The sequence below is a fragment of the Molothrus ater genome, chromosome 2 (genome assembly GCF_012460135.2).
Source record: "Molothrus ater isolate BHLD 08-10-18 breed brown headed cowbird chromosome 2, BPBGC_Mater_1.1, whole genome shotgun sequence".
Lineage (NCBI taxonomy): Eukaryota > Metazoa > Chordata > Aves > Passeriformes > Icteridae > Molothrus > Molothrus ater.
Window position 1 is genome coordinate 7,759,774 of NC_050479.2, and position 19,978 is coordinate 7,779,751.

The 19,978-nt window shown below is 37.7% G+C and overlaps 1 protein-coding gene across 7 annotated transcripts in view; it reads left to right on the top strand.

Annotated features, from left to right (window-relative positions):
- The window catches only part of CASK (calcium/calmodulin dependent serine protein kinase), a 188,638-nt gene that overhangs the window by 116,993 nt on the left and 51,667 nt on the right, over positions 1 to 19,978 (top strand). For 4 of the 7 annotated variants that reach the window (XM_036391774.2, XM_036391798.2, XM_036391783.2 and 1 more), the window contains exons 8-12: positions 405 to 527; positions 2,836 to 2,919; positions 4,461 to 4,560; positions 9,668 to 9,685; positions 17,342 to 17,463. In XM_036391774.2, the coding sequence (XP_036247667.1) occupies positions 405 to 527; positions 2,836 to 2,919; positions 4,461 to 4,560; positions 9,668 to 9,685; positions 17,342 to 17,463 (447 nt within the window). The remainder of the gene's footprint in view (positions 1 to 404; positions 528 to 2,835; positions 2,920 to 4,460; positions 4,561 to 9,667; positions 9,686 to 17,341; positions 17,464 to 19,978) is intronic. The other 3 variants (XM_036391791.2, XM_036391817.2, XM_036391827.2) reach the window with 1 other exon arrangement.

Sequence of the window (19,978 nt, forward strand, 5' to 3'; positions counted from 1 at the left end):
ACAGATAATTTCTCTTGCCATATATTGATTTCAGGAGTGGATTTAATTTCTGCATTTATCATATGCATCATTAACAGTTAAACAGAGCCTAATTATGTTTTACTTTATCTAGTGAGTGGTGCCTTTTATCTGAGCAGAATGTAGAGTAGGTAGAAATTACAATGTGATTATAACATAATACTAAGGACATGTCAGGGTTTATGTCTTCAGTTTTTGTGCCATTTCAGTAACAACTAGCATTCCATTTTTACAAGTTATTAAAACCCTTAGAAATTTCATTTTACATTCATTACACAGAAATGTTTGCAAGCACCAACCAGTGTTAAATCTCTGCAATTATTGTAGATAAATACTAGTTCTTTTCTACATTCTTATTACTATTTTTTTTTCTTGTTCCTAATCAGATGAATCCTAGGCAATGGAGCCATATTTCTGAAAGTGCCAAAGATCTGGTGCGCCGCATGCTTATGCTGGATCCAGCAGAGAGGATAACAGTGTATGAAGCACTGAATCACCCCTGGTTAAAGGTAGTAAAAGCAGCTGTTGACATGCTACTTTCTCATTTAAGGGAAAAAAACATGGATTTCTTTGTTTTTCTGAGCTTTTCAAGGTAGACATGAACTGTACAAAATGTGGGATAATATGCTTTAAATGCTTTCTAGGATTAGAGCCTGAGATTTTGGTAATTGCCAGGCTTAAACTCTTGCTTAAGAGCAAACTCAGTTGGACATCTTCAGCAGCACCAGAGTGCAGGGAGTAGGGCATAACATAACATAAAGCTTAAAGAAGCTGTTAATGTGTCTTTCTGTGGCTCTCAAACTCCAGAGAAGTAATTTCTGATCTCCTTTTTGCTCAGTCATATCTAAACTTCTTTCCTGTTAGTCATGTAGCCATGCACTCTACTGCTGCAGGTTATGCTGCTGAACTGTGCTGCTTCCTTACATTAGATTCTTGAAAATATCCCACCAAAAAGGAAGGAAGTAGTGGAGTGTTGCCCCAAGGCCGCTGTGACTGCATGAAATTATATGACATCTGGTAATCAAATTATTTTTCAGTGATGGCAGAACTTAAAACACACTTTAAGCCAGTGGAAGAGTAATTGCTGCACACTGAAGGTTTACAACTGGAAAAGGAGAAAATACACCTGTAGCTTCTCAGCATTCCATCATTCAGTCTGTACTAAACATTGGGGTTGGAGAATGATGGGTTGTGCAGCAGAATTGAAAGGTGAAAAGTGCTGGTTCAAAGCACCTTTGTCAGAAGGTGATGAATTAACTATTTTCTTGGTTATCCTTTGCTTTTCTATAGTGGCTGTCCAGGGTAGAAAAGTCATAATATCATTCACTTAAACAAGGCACTTATTTTGAAAGGGGGCTGATCTGGTGTCTACTGCTGGACTCTTTGTGCTCTACATGAGACAAAGAGAAACCCACAAAGACAGAACCTGGGAAGAACAGGACCATATGCTCTTCTCCCTCCAAGTAAATGGTGTAACCACCAGTGAATGGAGTCACTTTTCATTTCTCTGCTCTCTTTCTGCCTCCGACTCTTGTATTCCAAGCTGCAGAATGGTCTAGCTTATCAGAGGAGATTGGGAGTGTTCACCTCTCAGAAATGGCAGTGGTTAAGGCAGCTCTTCTGTGTGTTGGGAAACTGCAGGTTCAAGCCATTCTACTCAAAAAGAGGCAAAGTTGTGTCTTTTGGTCTGGAGTATACATAGTGTATCAGATATCAAAGGGTATGGAAATGAACACCGTGTTTTGGAATCCCAGAATGTTATACAAACACAGGTGATTTGTTTTTACCTGCTTGTAAGTGGACTTTTTCTTTACTGTGAGAGCATACCCACATTGAGATGCCAAAGCTGGAGCTTGGTTGAGGGTCATTCTGGCAGAAAACCTGTAATTTTTGTTGTTTGAGCAACTAAGCTAATTAGGTTTGTTAAAAAGGCAGTTCAGTAAATGTGCATGTGCAAGCTCTGCCTGTGCAGCTCTGCACTTCTGGTGTCTGTGGTCTCTTTTTGACCATGTTGTTATTTGTTGGAAGTCACATGGTTTAGTTTATGACAACTTTGTTTACCAGGCATTCCACCAGTCAGTCTTCTCATTTTTGCCTTCAATAAACTGCCTTCTCTGCTGACTCAGAGCTTTCCAAACCATTTATAGATAGGAGCAAATACAGCATGAGACAGAGACAGCTTTAGTGCCATAGAGAGACTGCTGTGGTTTCACTCTGATTCAGGAGAAGAATGGGGATAAACACATTAAATTAATGGTTTTATACAATTTCAGGGGGAAAGGTAGATGGCCGCTGCAAGTTTTGTCCCTTCTGTCACTGCAACTGTTCATTGGCACATTTTTCATCTGCACCTACAATGGAGAATTCTTCCTGTACCATCCCCTGGCTGGTATTGGGTTGGCATTTCCTGCCCTGTTGGACAGGTACCCCATCTCCCAAACTCACCTGAAGTATCCAGCACCCTGTCAAAGAGTGCTTGAGCATGTTCCTTCACTGAGGTTTGTGAATTCCAAACAGCAGAACTGCTTTCTGCTTCAAAGTTCAGTGAAGCACAACAGTAAAACAAAACACTGGGGTCTTACTACAAGGTGGGAAACAATTACAGAAAGAAAATATCCTTGGCCCAAGTTAAGAATTCTGTCAAAGCACTTTAATCCCTCGTAATTTCTGGAAATTTTTCTTAAGTTGCAACAAATCCTCATTCTCTGTAGGATATTTATGAGCTGGTATTTTCTTGTCTGGTTTCTTAGTGTCAAGAGGATATTAAAAGCTTGTATTTAATGTTCTTTTGGTTTGTTTTTTGTGGGGTTTTTCAAGGAGAGAGATCGCTATGCATACAAGATTCATCTTCCAGAAACAGTAGAACAGTTGAGAAAATTCAATGCAAGACGAAAACTAAAGGTAAACTGAATGTAGTGTTAAAACAATATAATTACACAGCTTGAATTTTGTGTGATACTTGATTCATTTAAAAAGTGCTAAGAGAAATCCATGCTTTGAAGTCAGCAATAAAATAAAAAGTTGCAGCAGGCCTTGACAGATGTTTATTGAAATGCTTAGAAAGGCTGTTTGTCCTTCCTTTCTTTCTTAGTGCATAGTTTTCAAATTTCAGTGTAAATTGTCTGGTATCAGTCAAGGTGTATATGAGGTGTTCAATAATTCAGTAATTCTGTGTAATATGAATTACTGGAGAGAATTGTGCAATCACTTCTGTTATTATTGTGTTACATTTACAGTAAAAGTAACATAGTAATTTTTAATATCTTTGTGGAAGAAGAGTAAATACATATTCTTCAATTTATCCTATTTATGTTTAACTACATACTAGTTTATTTCTAAGCCATGTTGAAAAGAATGTTAACATTTCAGCCCAAAACAACATGGTTTTCCTTCTGATCCTGTCATGGAATGTTTAACAGAAACATTTCTGAATTCACTGAAAGGTTCAGAAAATTATGACAGGAACATGAAGCATTACAGTTTATGGGCTGTTTTACAGTTTGTAGTAAAACTCAGAATCAGGTATTCACACTGAGCTGCTGCTTTGCAAAAGTTTCATGTGGCTGATGATGAGGATGCACAGCTGCCACAGTTCATGAACAGCTCTTTTCTCTTAGGTGGTTTGTATGCCCAGGTAATCCTTCCATTAAAATGTTTATCTGTTACATTTTAGAATATGACCTGATTCCTGTTCTAGGTGCAATTTCAGATATTTCCTGAATTTCTTCCTGGGGAGGCCACTATATTTAGTTTCCTGAGCTTTTAGACCTTCATTTTATTTTTTTTTTTTGATCCAAAGCACTGTTCTGCAGTATATTTCATGAAATTCATCCATACTTCCATAACTGTGAGGCATTAAAACCTGAGTGGTTAAAGTGTAATTTACTTGAACAAGTAAATATATGTCAAAGGAGGTGACCATTTTTCTGGGTTTGTAAATTCCCCTGTAATGCTCATTCTGGGACTCTGCAACTGTCTATATAACTGTACTATTTTTATATTGATGTCTTATGGGTGTCAAAGTATTCTAGTGCTGTCAGTGTCAAATTATGACCATTTCTAAAACAAAAACATAGTGTTTTGCTTTAAAGAGTGAAATTTTATTCCTGCTAATCCAGATAAGAGGAAAAGATAAAGAGATTAGTTATTTTGTTTCCATTGTACTACAATGTGAATTCATGCCTCACAGTTATTTCAAAATGCATTCACATAAAGATCTGTTCTGATGAATCCCTTTGCAAAGAATATTTTTACTGTTCATTAGTGTATCACCAGCTCTTCTGTTCGATATGGTCACTGTGAAAAGGGAGGCAGAGCTGAAGACTAGAAACTGAAAAGGTCAACACACACGAGACCTCAGGAGACTGAGTGATCCGAGGGGTCTGGAAATGTTTTGTTATCCTGCTTTGTGTAATTGAGACTGTGTGGGTATTTTTATTCAGGGGGCAGTACTAGCAGCTGTGTCAAGCCACAAATTCAACTCCTTCTATGGTGACCCCCCTGAAGAGCTGCCAGACTTCTCTGAAGACCCCACCTCCTCAGGTATTTTAACAGAAAGTGTATTTACTGCAGTCAGCATGTCTTAAGTCCATACTGACCAGAGTACCAAGTATTTACTCATTTCTTGAGATTCCATAAAATTGAATATTAAATTAACATTTACATGTGAAAGGATGAATAATTTTCAGTCACAATGGCATTCACAGCTAGCAAAAATGGAGAGAAAATCTCGGCACAGTTTTAAGCTTCTACAGAAATTCTGTCTGATTTTTTTTATTTTTTTACTGTATGTACATTTAATTATAAATAATGTTAAAATTTCACATTTCTCTTTATATTACTTGAGTATAAAAGCTTATTGAAAGTTTGTCTTGAATTCTTAGGCAGGAGCAAAGCTCTAATACCTTACTAATAGTTATTTATAAAAAGAAGCCATTATGTACCAAAGTTTCCTGACTCCTGTTTTAGAGAACAATATGACTGTGTCCTATTTAAAGCACACTGGACAGTGTTTCTGACCCCAAATCTTCAGAGAGAGACAATACATGTACTCAAAGGGGAAGATAATACTTGTGCTTTGATCTAGGCCTTGGACAGGACAGTGACCTTACCAAGCAATCCTTTTGTCCATAGCCCATATTCAGAAATTTAAATCACCTGTCAGTCCTTAAGCTAACACAGTCTTGTCTTAGTTATGTATCTTAATTTTGACATAACATTGCTCAAAATATTTGCAGTGCAAAAGTCTGGGTTGGTTTGTCTGATCTAAAATTAGGATTTAGGATCAATTTAAATTAACCTTTAAGAAAAACCTAAGACCAAAAGGACTGTCTTTAATTTTTCTAAACACTTTAGGAGTTCTGGCAGAATATTTTAGCTATATAATGACTTCTCTAGAAGACATTTCAGGAACTTAATTGCGTGTGTTGATCTGCTGTGTGATAATTCTCTGTCTCAATATTTCTATAGGTGAGAAAACTATGTATTGACTGCATAAATTAATTACTTCTTTCCTTCTATTTCATTTAAGCAAGTAATTTTTAGAAATTATTTCAATGTCATTAATATAGGAATGATATGCCCCATAAGAATGGGGACAACTTTTCTGGGTTGAAATTCTCCCAATTTCACTTCTTGGAATCCAACTTCAAGTAGTAAAATTAAAACTTTTCTTTGTCCTTAGACACGAACACCATTCATAATCCCCATAGAAATGATTGAGAATCTCAGATCATTTATTGCAAATGAGTAATCAAAGCCTCATGGCTTAAGTTCAGCACAGCTTTTGGATACTTGTACTTGCAGTTAAGGATCCACCTATCCTTTTAAAGAAAGAATAAGTCAGTTTTACTTCACCTAGAACTACTTGCAGTGCCTTAATTTTTGTTTCCATCTACTTCCCCCATTTCAGTGGTGAATGGCCACCAGCATGACTGGCAGTGGCAACTTTCCTAATCTGGAAACAGCAGTTCTGCTTTCCAGTTTCAGTCTCATATCAACAGGACATGTGTCTTCCTCAGAGTGATGTAATTGCAGATATCATTCTACAGGAAAGTTCCAGGTTCTATTTTTTTCTGCTCACAGAATTCTTGAACCCAGTGCACATGTAAATTGTACAGAATATCTGTGTTGGATCCATTGTTAGCTTGTGCTCATCTCTGAAAGAACTGAAACAAAAGCTAGGAATTCTCAGGAAAGCAAAGTTAATCTCTAACCTGATATTGTTGATCAAACTGATGGGGGATCACAGTGATCAGGAGACCATCCTAAGTGGGTAGTTTTCATTATGTTTCTCTGACCCACTACTTCAGCTGACAAAATATTTAATATTGAACACTAAGCCTTGCAAGAAAAGACTCTACAACTCTTTCAGCTTTCTCTTTCAGAGATTATAACATTTCAGCTGGAATTCCTAGATACCGAAATCTATTTTGTTTCCTCTTCAGAAGTACACTAATAGTATTTTCAATACTTCTGGCTTGGAGGATGGGTCTTGTGATGATTCTAAACCAAACTAGTTTGGAGAAATTAAAACTCAAGAATTGCAGTAGAAACTTGATTATCTTAAGGTTATTTAAGTTTCCTTCCTAGTACCTCATAATGTTATTCCAGATCATAAACTCTTAATGAAGACCATTTAATATTTTAGATGTGGCTGCCAATTATTCCTCCCATAAAATTTCATGAAGCCTGTCACTGTAATTAAATGGTTTGTCAGAAACAGGCAAATACAGAACTCCTACAGAGATAAATATACAGAAATATAGATGCTTATTAAGTTATGCAAATCACATTTCCTGTCTTCCAAGGCTTTCCAAACACAAAACCAGAAAAATTCAATTCTCTTTTTTTACCCAATTAATCTAGAGGTGTTCTTTCTCAAAGTTCAGTATGGAAATCTGGGGTTGCTGGAACCTTGAAGCATCTTCCTGTGCTACCCCAGAGGGCTACCCCAGGATAGGAAGGCAATGCTGGCAGCCAGTTGGATGACTTCTGTAGATGCAGAATCACAAAGGATCTTCTTGTTAGAGAGTTTTCCAGTGAAAGTCAGAAAATTGCATAGCTAAAGTCGATGGGAATGAAAAGAGATAAATTTTGTTTAAGGTCAACCAGGTTTTTTTTTCTGTACACATCTTTCTTTCCTTTGTACAGTGTTAACAACTCTTGGTTCCAACCACTTGCTGATCACTGGGTGGTCTGTTTCCTCTTTTGTCAGCAACCATCCTCTGAAAAACTTGAATTAATCCTGCTACCATCCTGTTGGTAACATGGCACAAACCAGTCTTGCTGAATTTTGAGTGTGACAAAACCTTTTAAAATACTTTCAAACTACAATTCTGCTTTATTGCTGACAGTCTCTGTTCAGTAACTTCTCCAGCAAAGCCACCAAGCAGCTCAGCTGACAAGCCTGCTGCAAATGGTCTTCTCTAGAATGTGAAACATTTGACTTTCAGGTTGCCTATCTTCAAGACATTCTAAAATGTGTATTCTCCAAGGCAACAAATGTTTCAGATATTTTTAATATGCTGAAACAAACATAAATCAGAAGTAGCAATCAGCAGCCCTGAAAGCTAAATCTGTCACAGGAGGAAAACTGGTCCAGTAGGAAGTATTTGAAGTGGACCATGAAATCCCTAAGGTGCCAGGGAAATTCACAGCATTTGCTCTCTGCTGCCCTTTCCCATCTGCCTCCCTCCCTTTCCCTGCCCAGTGCCTGACCCTCCTGGTTGCACATTAGCTCTAGACAGGATTTCCTCTCCTTCTGTCATATGCTGGCCACTTGTTCCCCAGCTGAATGTACAGACATACAGTTTTCAAGTGTTTTTATAACAGTGCCTCAGGCTAGGAATGAACAGCACCAATGTAAAGCTTTTAATTTTTCCTCCTTTTGCTTCTTGGGGTTTGACTTGAGAAGCTGAATTGAGGATGACTGTTTCATATGGGGTGTTAAGTAGATTCAAAATGGTTATGTTTTCAGGCGAACAGTTAGAAAAAGTGATAAATTGAAGAGGTTTTTTGTAAAATTTATGTTTCCAAAAGCTTTTTGTAGCCACTCCAGTCAGTGCTGGAGTTAAGCTAATGGCTAGTCCATAGTCTTTGGAAAACTGCATAACTGACTTTTAATTAAAGCAACCTTTACCTTTTGTTAAAGGCTGTTACTCTCTGATGTCTGCTGGAATTGCTTGGGCTGTGGCACACATTTCTGAACTGTGACTAAGAGGTTTCAGAGCAGCTTTTTGCCACAAAACAGGTCTGGATTCCTGTAAAGGATCCTCGAGCTGTGCTTTGGGGTAACCTCAGAGCAAGAGAAGAGCCTGAATGGCCAAATGTGCTCCTGCATCTGTGCTGAGCAGTGGCACTGCTGCAGTATTTCCTGCATTCCTGTCAGTGCTGGGCTCTGTGGTCGCTCCGGAAGCAGATAAACAGAAGCGAGGTTTTGCACTGCACACAAAGCAGCCACACTGAGGCTCCTTCAGCGCTTCTGCCTCATTTTCTCCACACACAGCATTTTTACAGATGCTTTTTGGTATTTTGTCTCAGGATTGATGTGTGCAAATTGAAATTTTCATCCTGTACTGTTTTGTCAGACTCTGTGTTGTCGTGGCAAACAAGAAGTTTTTAACAGCATGAGATCTTGATTTTCAAATTCGATAATAAAAATGGGAATAAAGCTAAATCTCTTAGTCCTTCAGAGCAAGGTCAAACAGCACAGATACAGACAAGTTGTGAGCTCACTGTTTCCAACATACATGGAAGTAGCTGAACTCACAAGTTAGAATGATTAGTTGTTTTATGGGATTTAGAATTCATGAAATATTGTCCGTACAAGCCCATATCTTAAAACCCATCAGTTTCATCAACAGAAGTAAGGAAAAAAACCCACTTTTGTTATGCAAAAATTAGCATTGATTTCGTAAATATTTGCAAAGGGTGTTCTGTAACATTTTACAATATGAATGCTTGGGGAGAAAAAAACTACATTCACCTTATAATTGTTACTAATTCCTTTGCTAGTATTACAAGCACAGCTATCAGTTTTGAGATCATGAGTTTGTGTGTTTCCAACATTCCATTATTAACTTTATGATTTTCAGCTATTGATTCTTTGCTCTGATATGTTTAAATTTTTTAAAAAGGGCATAAAGACACTGTTAATTAAAAGCAATAAAGAAGTGGTTGCATTTCTAAATGGTTCACATAACATTTTTCACTGAAACTTTTGATTTCAATATAACATTGCTAAATTTTGCTTACTAAGTATATTAATATGTTATGAATCATTTGCAGTATGTTGAATTATTTTATCATTTCAACTCCTACAATATTTTTACTAAAAAATCCCTTTTTGTCCATGAGTTTTTTAAAATTGTTTAACCAATGTTGGGAAAAGTCTGGTATTAATAGATCTCTAAGACTGCATCCATGTGCTGCCTTCCCAATGCCAAGTGTTTGTTTTCCTCCCATCCCAGTCTGCCAGTGCCATTTGCTTCACACATAGAAAATCCATATTAAAAACTGGGGGGATCCTTGTCACTTTGTTGAGACTATTTTGTGGCTAAATTAGTCTGCTAGGTTGCAGCTTTATAAATGGCTGGTTCTGAAATCTTCATACTGTTTGTTGTTTGTCCAAATGCTGCCTTCCTTCTAGGACTTCTAGCAGCAGAAAGTAGGTATCCCTTTGTTTTCCTTTAAGGCATATCAGTCAGCTATGGTGTGTGTCTTTGCATGTTTAAAAATCTGCTTTCTTTTGCTTCTCTTTGCTCTTTTCAGTTTTAATACTGCCTGTTCAGACAAAATTATATGGTATTGACTAAATCTGTGTACAGTGTAATATATATTCAACAGTATAATCAAGCAGAAGGATGATTTCCAGACAATTCTGAAGCTTCTAATTTAGAGGCAGTATTAAAATTACCTGAGTTTTGGGGTTTTTTTCCCAATATTTAATATTTGCAACACAACTGAACTAAAATTTATTTTCATTGAATTAATAAAGTATATTTTGGGTTTGCATTTTCATTCCAAAATTGTTTTCATGGACTAATGTTTGCTTTTTTTCTTTCTACTACCAAACATTTACTGTAATATTAGTCAAATATTATATTCTTGCTCTCAGCTTGCATGAACTTTCTTGATCCTTCTGTGTTGATATGTGTTACCTGATCTATGCATATGCACTGTGGATATGCATACACCTGATTTCAATAACTATCCAAAATGTGTCTCCTCAATGAAGGAACGTTGTTAGCATGTAGGGAGGAGCTTCTGCTGCAAGGCATCTGCACACTTTGTGAGAAAGTGGGACCACAAGCATTTCTAAAACCTAGGCGGAGGAGAAGCTGTGAAATTTTAGATCCTTTGATACAAACCACAACCATTTCAAAAACAACTAATTCAGCAAAACTAATTCCCCAAAAAACAAGCTATAGAAAGTGGGGGTTTCCTGCAGCATTTTGAGACTTGTAGATTAACAGCTCTGCTTCTGTCCTAGGTCAGGACATGTCAGCAGGACGTCTGTCCCTGTCTCCATCTCTGATCAATCATGGATTTTGTGGTTGTTGTTGTTTGGTTCATTCTTTTGATTTTACAGATTGTGAGGGAAGTTGTTCCTTTTCCTCCTATCTCCCCATCTCAGAATGCCTGTCCAGTAACATGAGAGTGAAAGTTCAATGGATTTTTGTATAAAAGTTTTGTGATAGTATTATTTTTAAGCAGTTGTAGGGGGGAAGAAAAAAAAAATCTTATACAAAGCCTGTGCCATGATTTTTGGGTTTTTGTTTGTGCATAGAGACTTTTCTTCCACAAACTGACTATAAGGGTGTGCTGCTGTCATGCTGGTCAGAAGGGGGTTTTTAGACATTTTTGCCAGGAGAAAGAAAGGATCTAAGGAAGGGATAGTGAAGGGCATTCATCTATTTAAACACTTATTTGTTTAGTTGCTTGTGAGTGCACTTACATGTAAGCTACAGGTCTGGTGTGTAAAACAACACTTCTGCTTGTTTCTTTGCCACCACACTAGACTGGCTTCTGTCATATCTATGGTTGGATTTTCAGTGAGGGGTAGCTGGGAAAAAGAGTTGACAAACTGTGTGAAGGTGCCAAGTATGGAGACAGGAGAAAGTGGAGCCTTGTCCACTCTCAGTGCCCCTGTGTGGGCAGGATGAAAAAAGTCTCTTCAAAATTAAGCATCAGTTTCTTGCTGCCCTCTTTGTCCTCTCCCCCACCACTTCCTCTTCCCCCCCATCCTTTGTTGTTTTCCATACATAGTACTCTCCTCTATATTCCTTCTGCTGTTTGGAAACACTAATCTCTTGTTTTCTTTTTTTCTTTATTTTTCTTTTTTCTTTTGTTTAGCCTCTTTCTCCCTGTTTTTCTCTCCTGCACCTATTTCCTTGAGTTTATTTTCTGACTTTACATGCCTTTCTCTCCTTTCTTGTACTCCTTAGATATTCTTACCTTCTTTAATGTAGCTGTAAATCCCAATACCCTTCCATTGCACCAGCAGTCTTCTTTCTGAATTGTTCTTGTCATCTCGATAAACCTCCAGCTCTCTTACTACACTCTTGCTGATTGTTTTATATATATGCACTGTATGTATATACATATATTTCTTTTATCACTGCCTTATTTGCTTCCCAGTAGCATTCACAGAACTGTGTGCATGTAGGAGCTTATATGTAAATTTATAGGGTATCTAAACTTCACTGTTTGATTTCAGTCCAAGAAGGAAGAAGTCATAAAATGCCATATAGCTCAAATTTGAGCAGGACAGAGCCTTTACCTTGCCTTACATTTTAATTACACTGCTGTGTATATGTAAAACATGTATCTGCCACCTTATTTTAAACTATTATAGTCATGTACATGTATACACCTGCTTTGGCTGTCATCTGCTCCTGCAGAGTCAGTTGCTCTGGAATACAGTGCACAGCAAAGAGCAGCAAATTACTCTGTGAGATCAGAGGCATCTCAGCTCCAGTGATTTTTGCAGATGTTGTTGCAAGTGATGAAGAACAGCTGATGCTCAGCTGGCTGTCTCTAAATCTGAGAAGTTACATCAGTTAAAGTAGTGGAAAGGTCTGCACTTTATAATAATGCCCATGCTTGGGTTTTTTTTTGTTTTTTTTTGTGAGGTTGTATCCTGTGACTTCATTTTGTGATTCTAATATTTGGTCTCTCTAAAATTTAACAATTTCTGATGATTTTTCGTCTTTCCTTGCTGGATGTACTACCCTGAGACCTCTTCACAAACAAAGTAAAATAAATCCTGCCTTCTGAAATGGCTGTGCTTTAAGAGCCAGGATTGGTCTTTTAATTTCATTTCCAGCAGCTGCCCATGAGAAGGCAGCCACAAGATGAGGCTGAGAGAAATCAGCTTCTGTTTATTGTAGATTGGCTGGCATAAGGACTGAACTGTGATATATAGAGAAATTGCAAATGACAGCAAAGCCTTGCTTAGTCATTTAAATACCACTGTGAAATCTTCAAGACACACTTACTTACCTATTTACACAACATAAAGAATAATTGAAAAGCCAGTCAAATAAAGATAGTTTATAAGAATGAACAGGATACAAATGAGTGGCTGGTGTCATGAACTTCATTTTCTGTGGCTCTACAAATCTAAGAGATTTAGATTTTGCCAATGTCTCTTTCATAAAAACTTGCTAATAGTATAATGGTTATTATAAGTTCTGCAGAGTTATTTCCTGGCATAGTAATTGCAGGAGACTGGCAAAAAGGTATTTATAGTTTTGTGTTTAAACTATGTCAGGCTTCTTGAGTTCTGGATTTTCATTACTCAGAAGTGGGTTTATGACTGACCCAAGACTTACATGAGTATTTATAATCTTCAGTGTTAAAAAATAAACCAAGGAGTTCTTTTGCCCTCATATAGAATGTGTTTGCAGTCAGGATGTAGTCTGTGCTTTGTAGCAATATCTGAGTCTCTTTATCTAAACACTTCATTCAGTTGTACAATGTTGCAGATCATGTCACATGAAAAGAGGTTCCTATTTCTATTTACTGCCTGTTACATAACAGAGGGAGGCAGTTAATACTTCCCTGGTGTGCTGAGAAGCCTCAGAAAAGCAAACTTTTGGGATGCTTTGTACTGGGGGGACTGGCAACTGCAGAACATGTAGGCAATTCTTGGAATAGTATTCAAAATTCTCTTTTACTCTGTTCTGGGGAGAAGTAAGCAACTCCTCCCTACCTTTAAAGTTCAGTTTCTCTAGTCAAACCACCTGTTCCAGGCTAGAATAGCTGGATGTTGTAGTAACAACACTATTTTACCAAAGCTTTGCCTACTTCCAGCCTGAAGAACCTGTGTCCATAGCAACTTCAGGTGCACTGTATGACACCCACAGACTCTAGAGGCATAATTCAGCTGTAACAGAAAACTATTTCTCAATGGCCTTCTCCAAAAATGAGGTGGCAGAACCTGCCCAAAATACCCATGGTAACTTTGTGCACTGCGTGAAGAGAAATTCCCAAGTTTCTGCCTCACAAGGCAGATATGTCTCTGATAAATAACAGATCTGCCTCAGTAGGCAGAAAACTGCTCAATTCATCTCTGTCTTCTCAGAAGTAATTGGGTATCATCCTTAGGAAGTCATTCCAGTAACTGTAAAAGCATTTTATGTACTAGTGGTGACTGCAGGAGACTGTCATAAGCATTCTAATGTGGTTTTTCCTCTTTTTTATATATGACAGCTCATAGTTTTCAACTTTTCACAGTTGGCAGTCCCCAGGAAACTCTGAGTAGCTGCAGCCATTCTTTCTTAGGTTTTCTTATGGGAATACAGGGAAGACAAGGTTGTGTGCATGGCCCAGAGTGTCCCTGCTCCTTTTGACACTGAGGTCATTTACTGTGCATTTACAGGAGGATCCAGAGTCTTCTCACAGAACCATGTTTGGTGTGGATTTTATTCCTGTTTCTGCAGAGAAGAGTCTTCTATTTATATCACTGGAATTGCAGCCTTTCCTGTGCAATTGGATCTGGTTTTATAGTAACTTAAGGTGCAGGGTGAGATTCATCTCACCCAAAAGTTGGGGCTGCTTGAAAATTCTGGGGCAGTGAGCAGGATTTTCTAACAAAGTTTACTTTATGGAGTCTTAAAAACAAATTAACACAGTCAGTCAAGTTAGTCAACTTCCTGATTTTTCCTGCCTTACTAATATTTATGCATCATTCTAATTTTCATACTTCTAGATTCTACAGACCATGAGAAGTCTGAGATCTTAGTTTGTATGACTGCAATAATTCACTTAAGTCCTTTATCATCTGTGCTGAGGTTAAAATGGGTGCACTTGCAATGTTGAAAAGAAGTTAAATCCTATTTCAAGAGGATATAAGTTTTAATTATAAATACTGAGTACCTTTACACTTTCCCCAAAGGTTAGGAATTTAGCTTGAATATGAATGTTTTTAGAAATAGGTGTGCTGTAAAGGTTGGTTAACTTCATTTTATGTAGTATCTCTTCCCTGAATTTAAGACTCTTCTGAAAGGAAGTTTTAGACATTTTAACAGATGTCTGTGACAAAGAGAGTTTAGGTGTTCACAAAAATTCCTGTAAAATTTTCTGTCACTTCTTTTTAAGCATTAACATGCCGTCAGTATATTGCTGCTATGCCATTTGCTCATGCAGGTGCACATTATTTATAAATGAGTGAGGGGCATGGCAGTAGGTGAAACATAAGATTATAGGTAAAAACAAAAATATAAGATAAAAACTGTCATTTGGGAGATTAACAAAGTCACTATCAGAAAGTCCCATGAAATTTGTTAAGGGCATTCTTGGAAACTTTATTTACAGCCTTCTATTCAATGTGACCAAGGAACAGGAGAAAAAAAAGACCTGATGATCAAACCCTAATTTTTTTTAAATTCCCAAATATTCAAGAGCTTGTTGAGATGCAAATATTGAAAAATCATAACTTTCATTTCTATTTCAAAGCCCTCAAAGTATTCCACAAAATAAAGTTTGCAAAGGAAATAATACTGTCAAATAAGGTATGTAGTGGTCCAGAGCTTTTGTTGTTTCACAGTAACACAGCACTGCAGGCAACTTGGAACACACTTCTTACTGGTTCCAGATTTGGCTCAGGTTTTGGGGATTATGGGCAACACTGAGCAGTATTAGAGACTCTTAAGATCCCCAGGCTCAAGAATCTTCTCTTGAGTTTTCCTTAAATACCCCAGATACACAGAAAAGGCTTTGAACCCAGAAAAAGAGGCTTTGCTTGAAAATAAAATAATTCAAACTCTGAGCGTGAAAAGAGCAGAAATAAAAGAGAATTTTAACAAATTTTCTTCTACCAACTGGATCCTGGAAAGTCAAGCACTTTCCTTCAGGCTTGGAGATCTCTAAGTCCATCAGCCTTTAACCGATGTGCTGAACATGGAAAGGAAACAGTGCAGTCCTTTTGGGGTCCCTGGGTAGGTTTTTTTCCTTGCCTTTGAGGCTTGGCTGGGATCTCTCCATCCTCCTACCAGCAGATCCCCAGTCCTTATATTTCCTCAGGTTTCCTGCTGTGTCTCTGGCAGAGGGATGTGGATGGTTCCTTTCAGCTGAGCATTCTTGTTCATTATCAAAGAGGAAGCAAATTTTCTCTTTTTTCAGTGCACCTGACCTCGTGCACAGCAACTACTAAAAGTCAAACCATTTGTTTTATTTGCTGACAGCCATAGGTTTTTAAAAGAACATAAATTAATACATCAAATAGGTGTAAGTAGTCAGACAGACTTGATGGGAGAGAGCTAAGAAGTTTTATTGCTCTGAGACATGAGTTGTGAGTGAGGGAGATATTGTGGTTCTCAAACCTTGTACAGACAACTGTGAGGAGAATTTTAGGCTGAGGTTTGTACTAAATGTGATGCAAGAGTTCTAGATTTGTAATTTATTTCTCCTTCTTAGCCATGAGGTTGCAAGTCTTGTATAGTAGTTTTTGTGTATTTTGTTACGTTTATTTCACTTTTTCAAGATTTTGAGAGAAATAAGTTAACTTCTTTCCTTGTGTGGTTAAGAGGCAGTTTGGTATATTGTTTTTATTACATTCTGAAAATGCAGTACAAAAGGCTTTGAGTTAAGGAGGGCTGATAAGAATTGTTCATGCAATAGAAGATAGAATTTCAAGGAATGCAGCAATTTTTTTAGATGTTATCTATCTTGTCAAAAAGACACAGGCAATGTGTAAGTAAACAGAATAAGCATATTGATGAGAAATTAGTGAAATAGAGCATGTCTAGAATTCAGTATCCAGAATTAAGAATTTTATTGTGAAAAAGCATCCAGTTGCCAGACCACCAGCATTGCTGCAGACTCTCACTGGATATGCTGCTTTCTTACCAAATGCTTTTACCACAGTGGAAAAAGTGAAGACATGATCCATGGGTGTTGAGATAAGCCAAAGTTGGCATCCTAGTAAAGCACACAGGTGGCAGCCACCATTGATACTCAGATTTTTAAACAAGTTGTTTCACACAGAACCACTGTGGAGTGGTTTGCTCTGGATTTGTGTTGTGTTTCTTTGTCCTCTCCTGCTGAGAGTTCAGCTTTCCCTCATGGACTTCCACCTTCCACAGTGCCTCCCATTTCTCCTTTTTGTCTCCATAGCTCTCACTTCTCTCTCACCCCCATGCCATATAAAAATCATCCCCATCATCCTATGACCAAACCCATGCCCTGCTGAAAAAGCAGGGTGATAGCTGGATAGGAGATAACCAGGCAAGCAGGACAAACAGAACAAAAACACATTACAGCCTTTTTTGTCCCCCAGGGGATTCAGCAGTCAGGTGTTTCTCCCTCTTCCCTCCTTTATCCTGATGCTGATTTTAAAAATATTTGTGAAAGCATTGGTTCTTCCTGATTTTACCAATGTTTGGGATTTGATTTCAAAATAATTCTTACTGATGTTTCAAAATTGTACAATATGTATTTGAAGTTGTCTGGCAGTTCAAAAAGAGAAGTGAAGGCTGGAGTGGTGAGGACAGGCCAACAATAATCCAAGTGGCTCCATAAGACATTGTTGGAAACACAGCTAAAAGAGAACAAAGCTGAGCTTAATAAAATCAGGTTCTGACCTCTCTCCCATTAAGCCATTTCTTATGTATAATTGCATTAGCTGTGAGCACTTTTGATATATGTAAAATTTATTCAGTGAGTTTTCCTGTTAAAACTCCAGCTTTTTTAAGCTCCTATTCCAGTTGTACCAGATGAATTGAAAGTTTCTTTTTCCAAAGTTCAGTTTACCATAAGCCTTTGCTTTATTGATTTTTTTATTCTCTTTTTTTTTTTTTCCCTGTCTGTTGCCCCATAGGAGCAGTCTCACAGGTGCTGGACAGCCTGGAAGAAATTCATGCACTTACAGACTGCAGTGAAAAAGACTTAGATTTTCTTCACAGTGTTTTCCAGGATCAGCATCTTCACACATTACTTGATGTAAGTTTTCTGTGATAAAAATTTGAATGTGTTCCTGTATCTGTTGTTCATTGGATAATATTTTATTTTATCCTGAGCATATTCCCCTTCTTGTTTGATACCAAAATCAATTTCTTTAGTTGTAGAATGTAAGAATCATCCAGCACTTTATGCAAAAATACATTTTTACTACTGTAACATAGAGTATTTTAGAATATGTAAGTGATTAAGAGTTTGAGTTAATAGGTTTGCTATAAAATGATTAAACAGAATAGATTTTTTTCCTTTAATAAGGGCCAGATTTTAGTTTTTATTTTATATGTGAATTGCAACTTTATAACTGTACATATTCTATTATTATTAACATTAAATCTACTAATGTTAGGCCAGGTCTGGGGATATTCTTACAAGTGTGAAATTTTTTTGTGTGATGCACCAAGATATGCTCATTTCTCTTTCATGCTTGGACATGGTCTGTAATAGGCTCAATCATCTAAAATCTGTATTTCTCTGTGGTTCTGGAGAGCTGCTAGTCCATAAGGCAGCAGTGTCTTACTGGAGTGCCAAAACACTCACTGAATGACAAATTCAAAAGCACACCATGCTGTCAGTGACTTTGTATCTGCACAGCACTGAGGTCTAAAATAAAAGTCAAAAAGGGTAGCAGAAAAAATACTTTCCCTGATGTTTTTTTCTGGGCTATGTGGATAGTTCATGTTGAAAACAGAGGACTTGCTTTTAGGGAAGACCAGCTTTTTCTAAAGCAATCTACAGCTTGCACTGAGAAAAAACTCCAGATGGAACCAAATGCACAGGAGCAGCTTGGCAGGTGCTGTGACACAGCAGGGGCACATCTGCAGGGCAAAGCAGCTGGCACTGAGGAGCCAGGGCTGCCAGTTCTGTGTGTTCTGACTGCTTTTACTCTATGCCAGTTGTGCTGCAGTCCTGTGAGCTGAATAACCACTGGTAGATGAACAGCATCTTTTATTTTAATGTTGTTTGAGAGTAAATATGCTCTGGTAACACTGTATAGTGGAAAATAAAAAATGGTAGGTGGGCAAAATGAGATGAATTTAAAATATGCACTCCTGGATCAAACCAAAATGTTTGTGTGATCACATGGATGATGACCTTTTTAGTACAATGTCTAAAACTGAACAACCCAGTGAATATCACAAATCTAACAAGGTGTGTGTGTTTTTCACCCAGTGAAAGAGCCACAGGAGTAGGAGTCATTCCAGCTGTCTGATGTTTGTAGAGACTTTGAGAGAGTTTCTGCAAAACTGTTGAGTGCTGTGGTTCCTCTGTGCAGCTTTGCAGGAGCATGAGCTGAATATAAACAGAGGCACAGGTCCTTTGGTGTCCAGACTCTTTAAAATGTAGTGAATGATTTGTATACTTGTTACAGTTTGATCAGTCACTTGAATTCTGTGCATTCTTGAAGTTTAAGGGATTCCAGTCTGGAAGTGGCCCCAGCTGCTGGGTTCTGAGCTGGCCTGAACACAAAGCTGCTGGCAGAGCTCCCCCACAGCACAGCTGCCCCTGGGACTGCAGCATCCAGAGATGGGGATGGCTGCTAAGTGATGGTGGCATTGCCCTGGCACAACACTGCAGTTCTCATCTTTGTTCTCTGATAACTGTTGATGCATTTTACATCAACAGTCATTGGATAAAATGATATGAAACACGCAGGAAGAAGGGACTAGGAGCTCAGGGCTTTCCTGAATTGTATCTCCAACAACTCATCTTTGCAAATTTGCATTAAAATATGAATCTTTTTTCCCAATTTAAGTTCACCTTGTGTACCAGATGCTTAAATTACTTTTTATATGGCATGCTGCAGTACAGAAAGGTGCTCAGTTAATATGAACAAGAAATAAAAATCTGGAGAGGAGTAGAATAATATGAGTGTAGTAAGAACCAAAATACTTGTGTCACTCATGCAGAAATGTTTTAGATATTTATTAACCATTACTGTGTTATCATATAACTTCTTGGGCTTTGGTACACCATATGGCCTTAGTTTCAGTACTTTTCTGGATGGCAGGTCTGCCAGACATTAAGTCATGCTTCTGCAATGCTTTTGCTTTTTTCTGCTCTTGACAGTACCAGTCAGGTTCCTAGTACTTCATTCATGACCTGTTATTGCTGTAATGGTCTGTTGTAGCTTTTCAAATAAGAAACACCAGCAGTGAAGTTGTGCAATTTTCACATTCTTCATCACAGTTTTTCTCATAAACAGAAAGGGATGCATTTAATTACACCTTATAAAGATATCTGTGAGAACAAAATGCCATCAAAAAGCATTTTTCTTTTATTGTGCTACATGGAAGGGAGATGATAGAATCCTCCCAAAGATGCTTTGGTTAGAAAAATACAGAATAAAATTCTGAAAGAGTGCAGTGTCCTGAAATACATCTTTTAAAGCCTGAAGCAAGTTTCAGTATTATTTGAAAGGGTAGTTTTTTCATGTCAGTAACTTACATGTGGGAGATTGATTTCTGGTTTTGTATCAATACTATTCCGATTTCTGTCT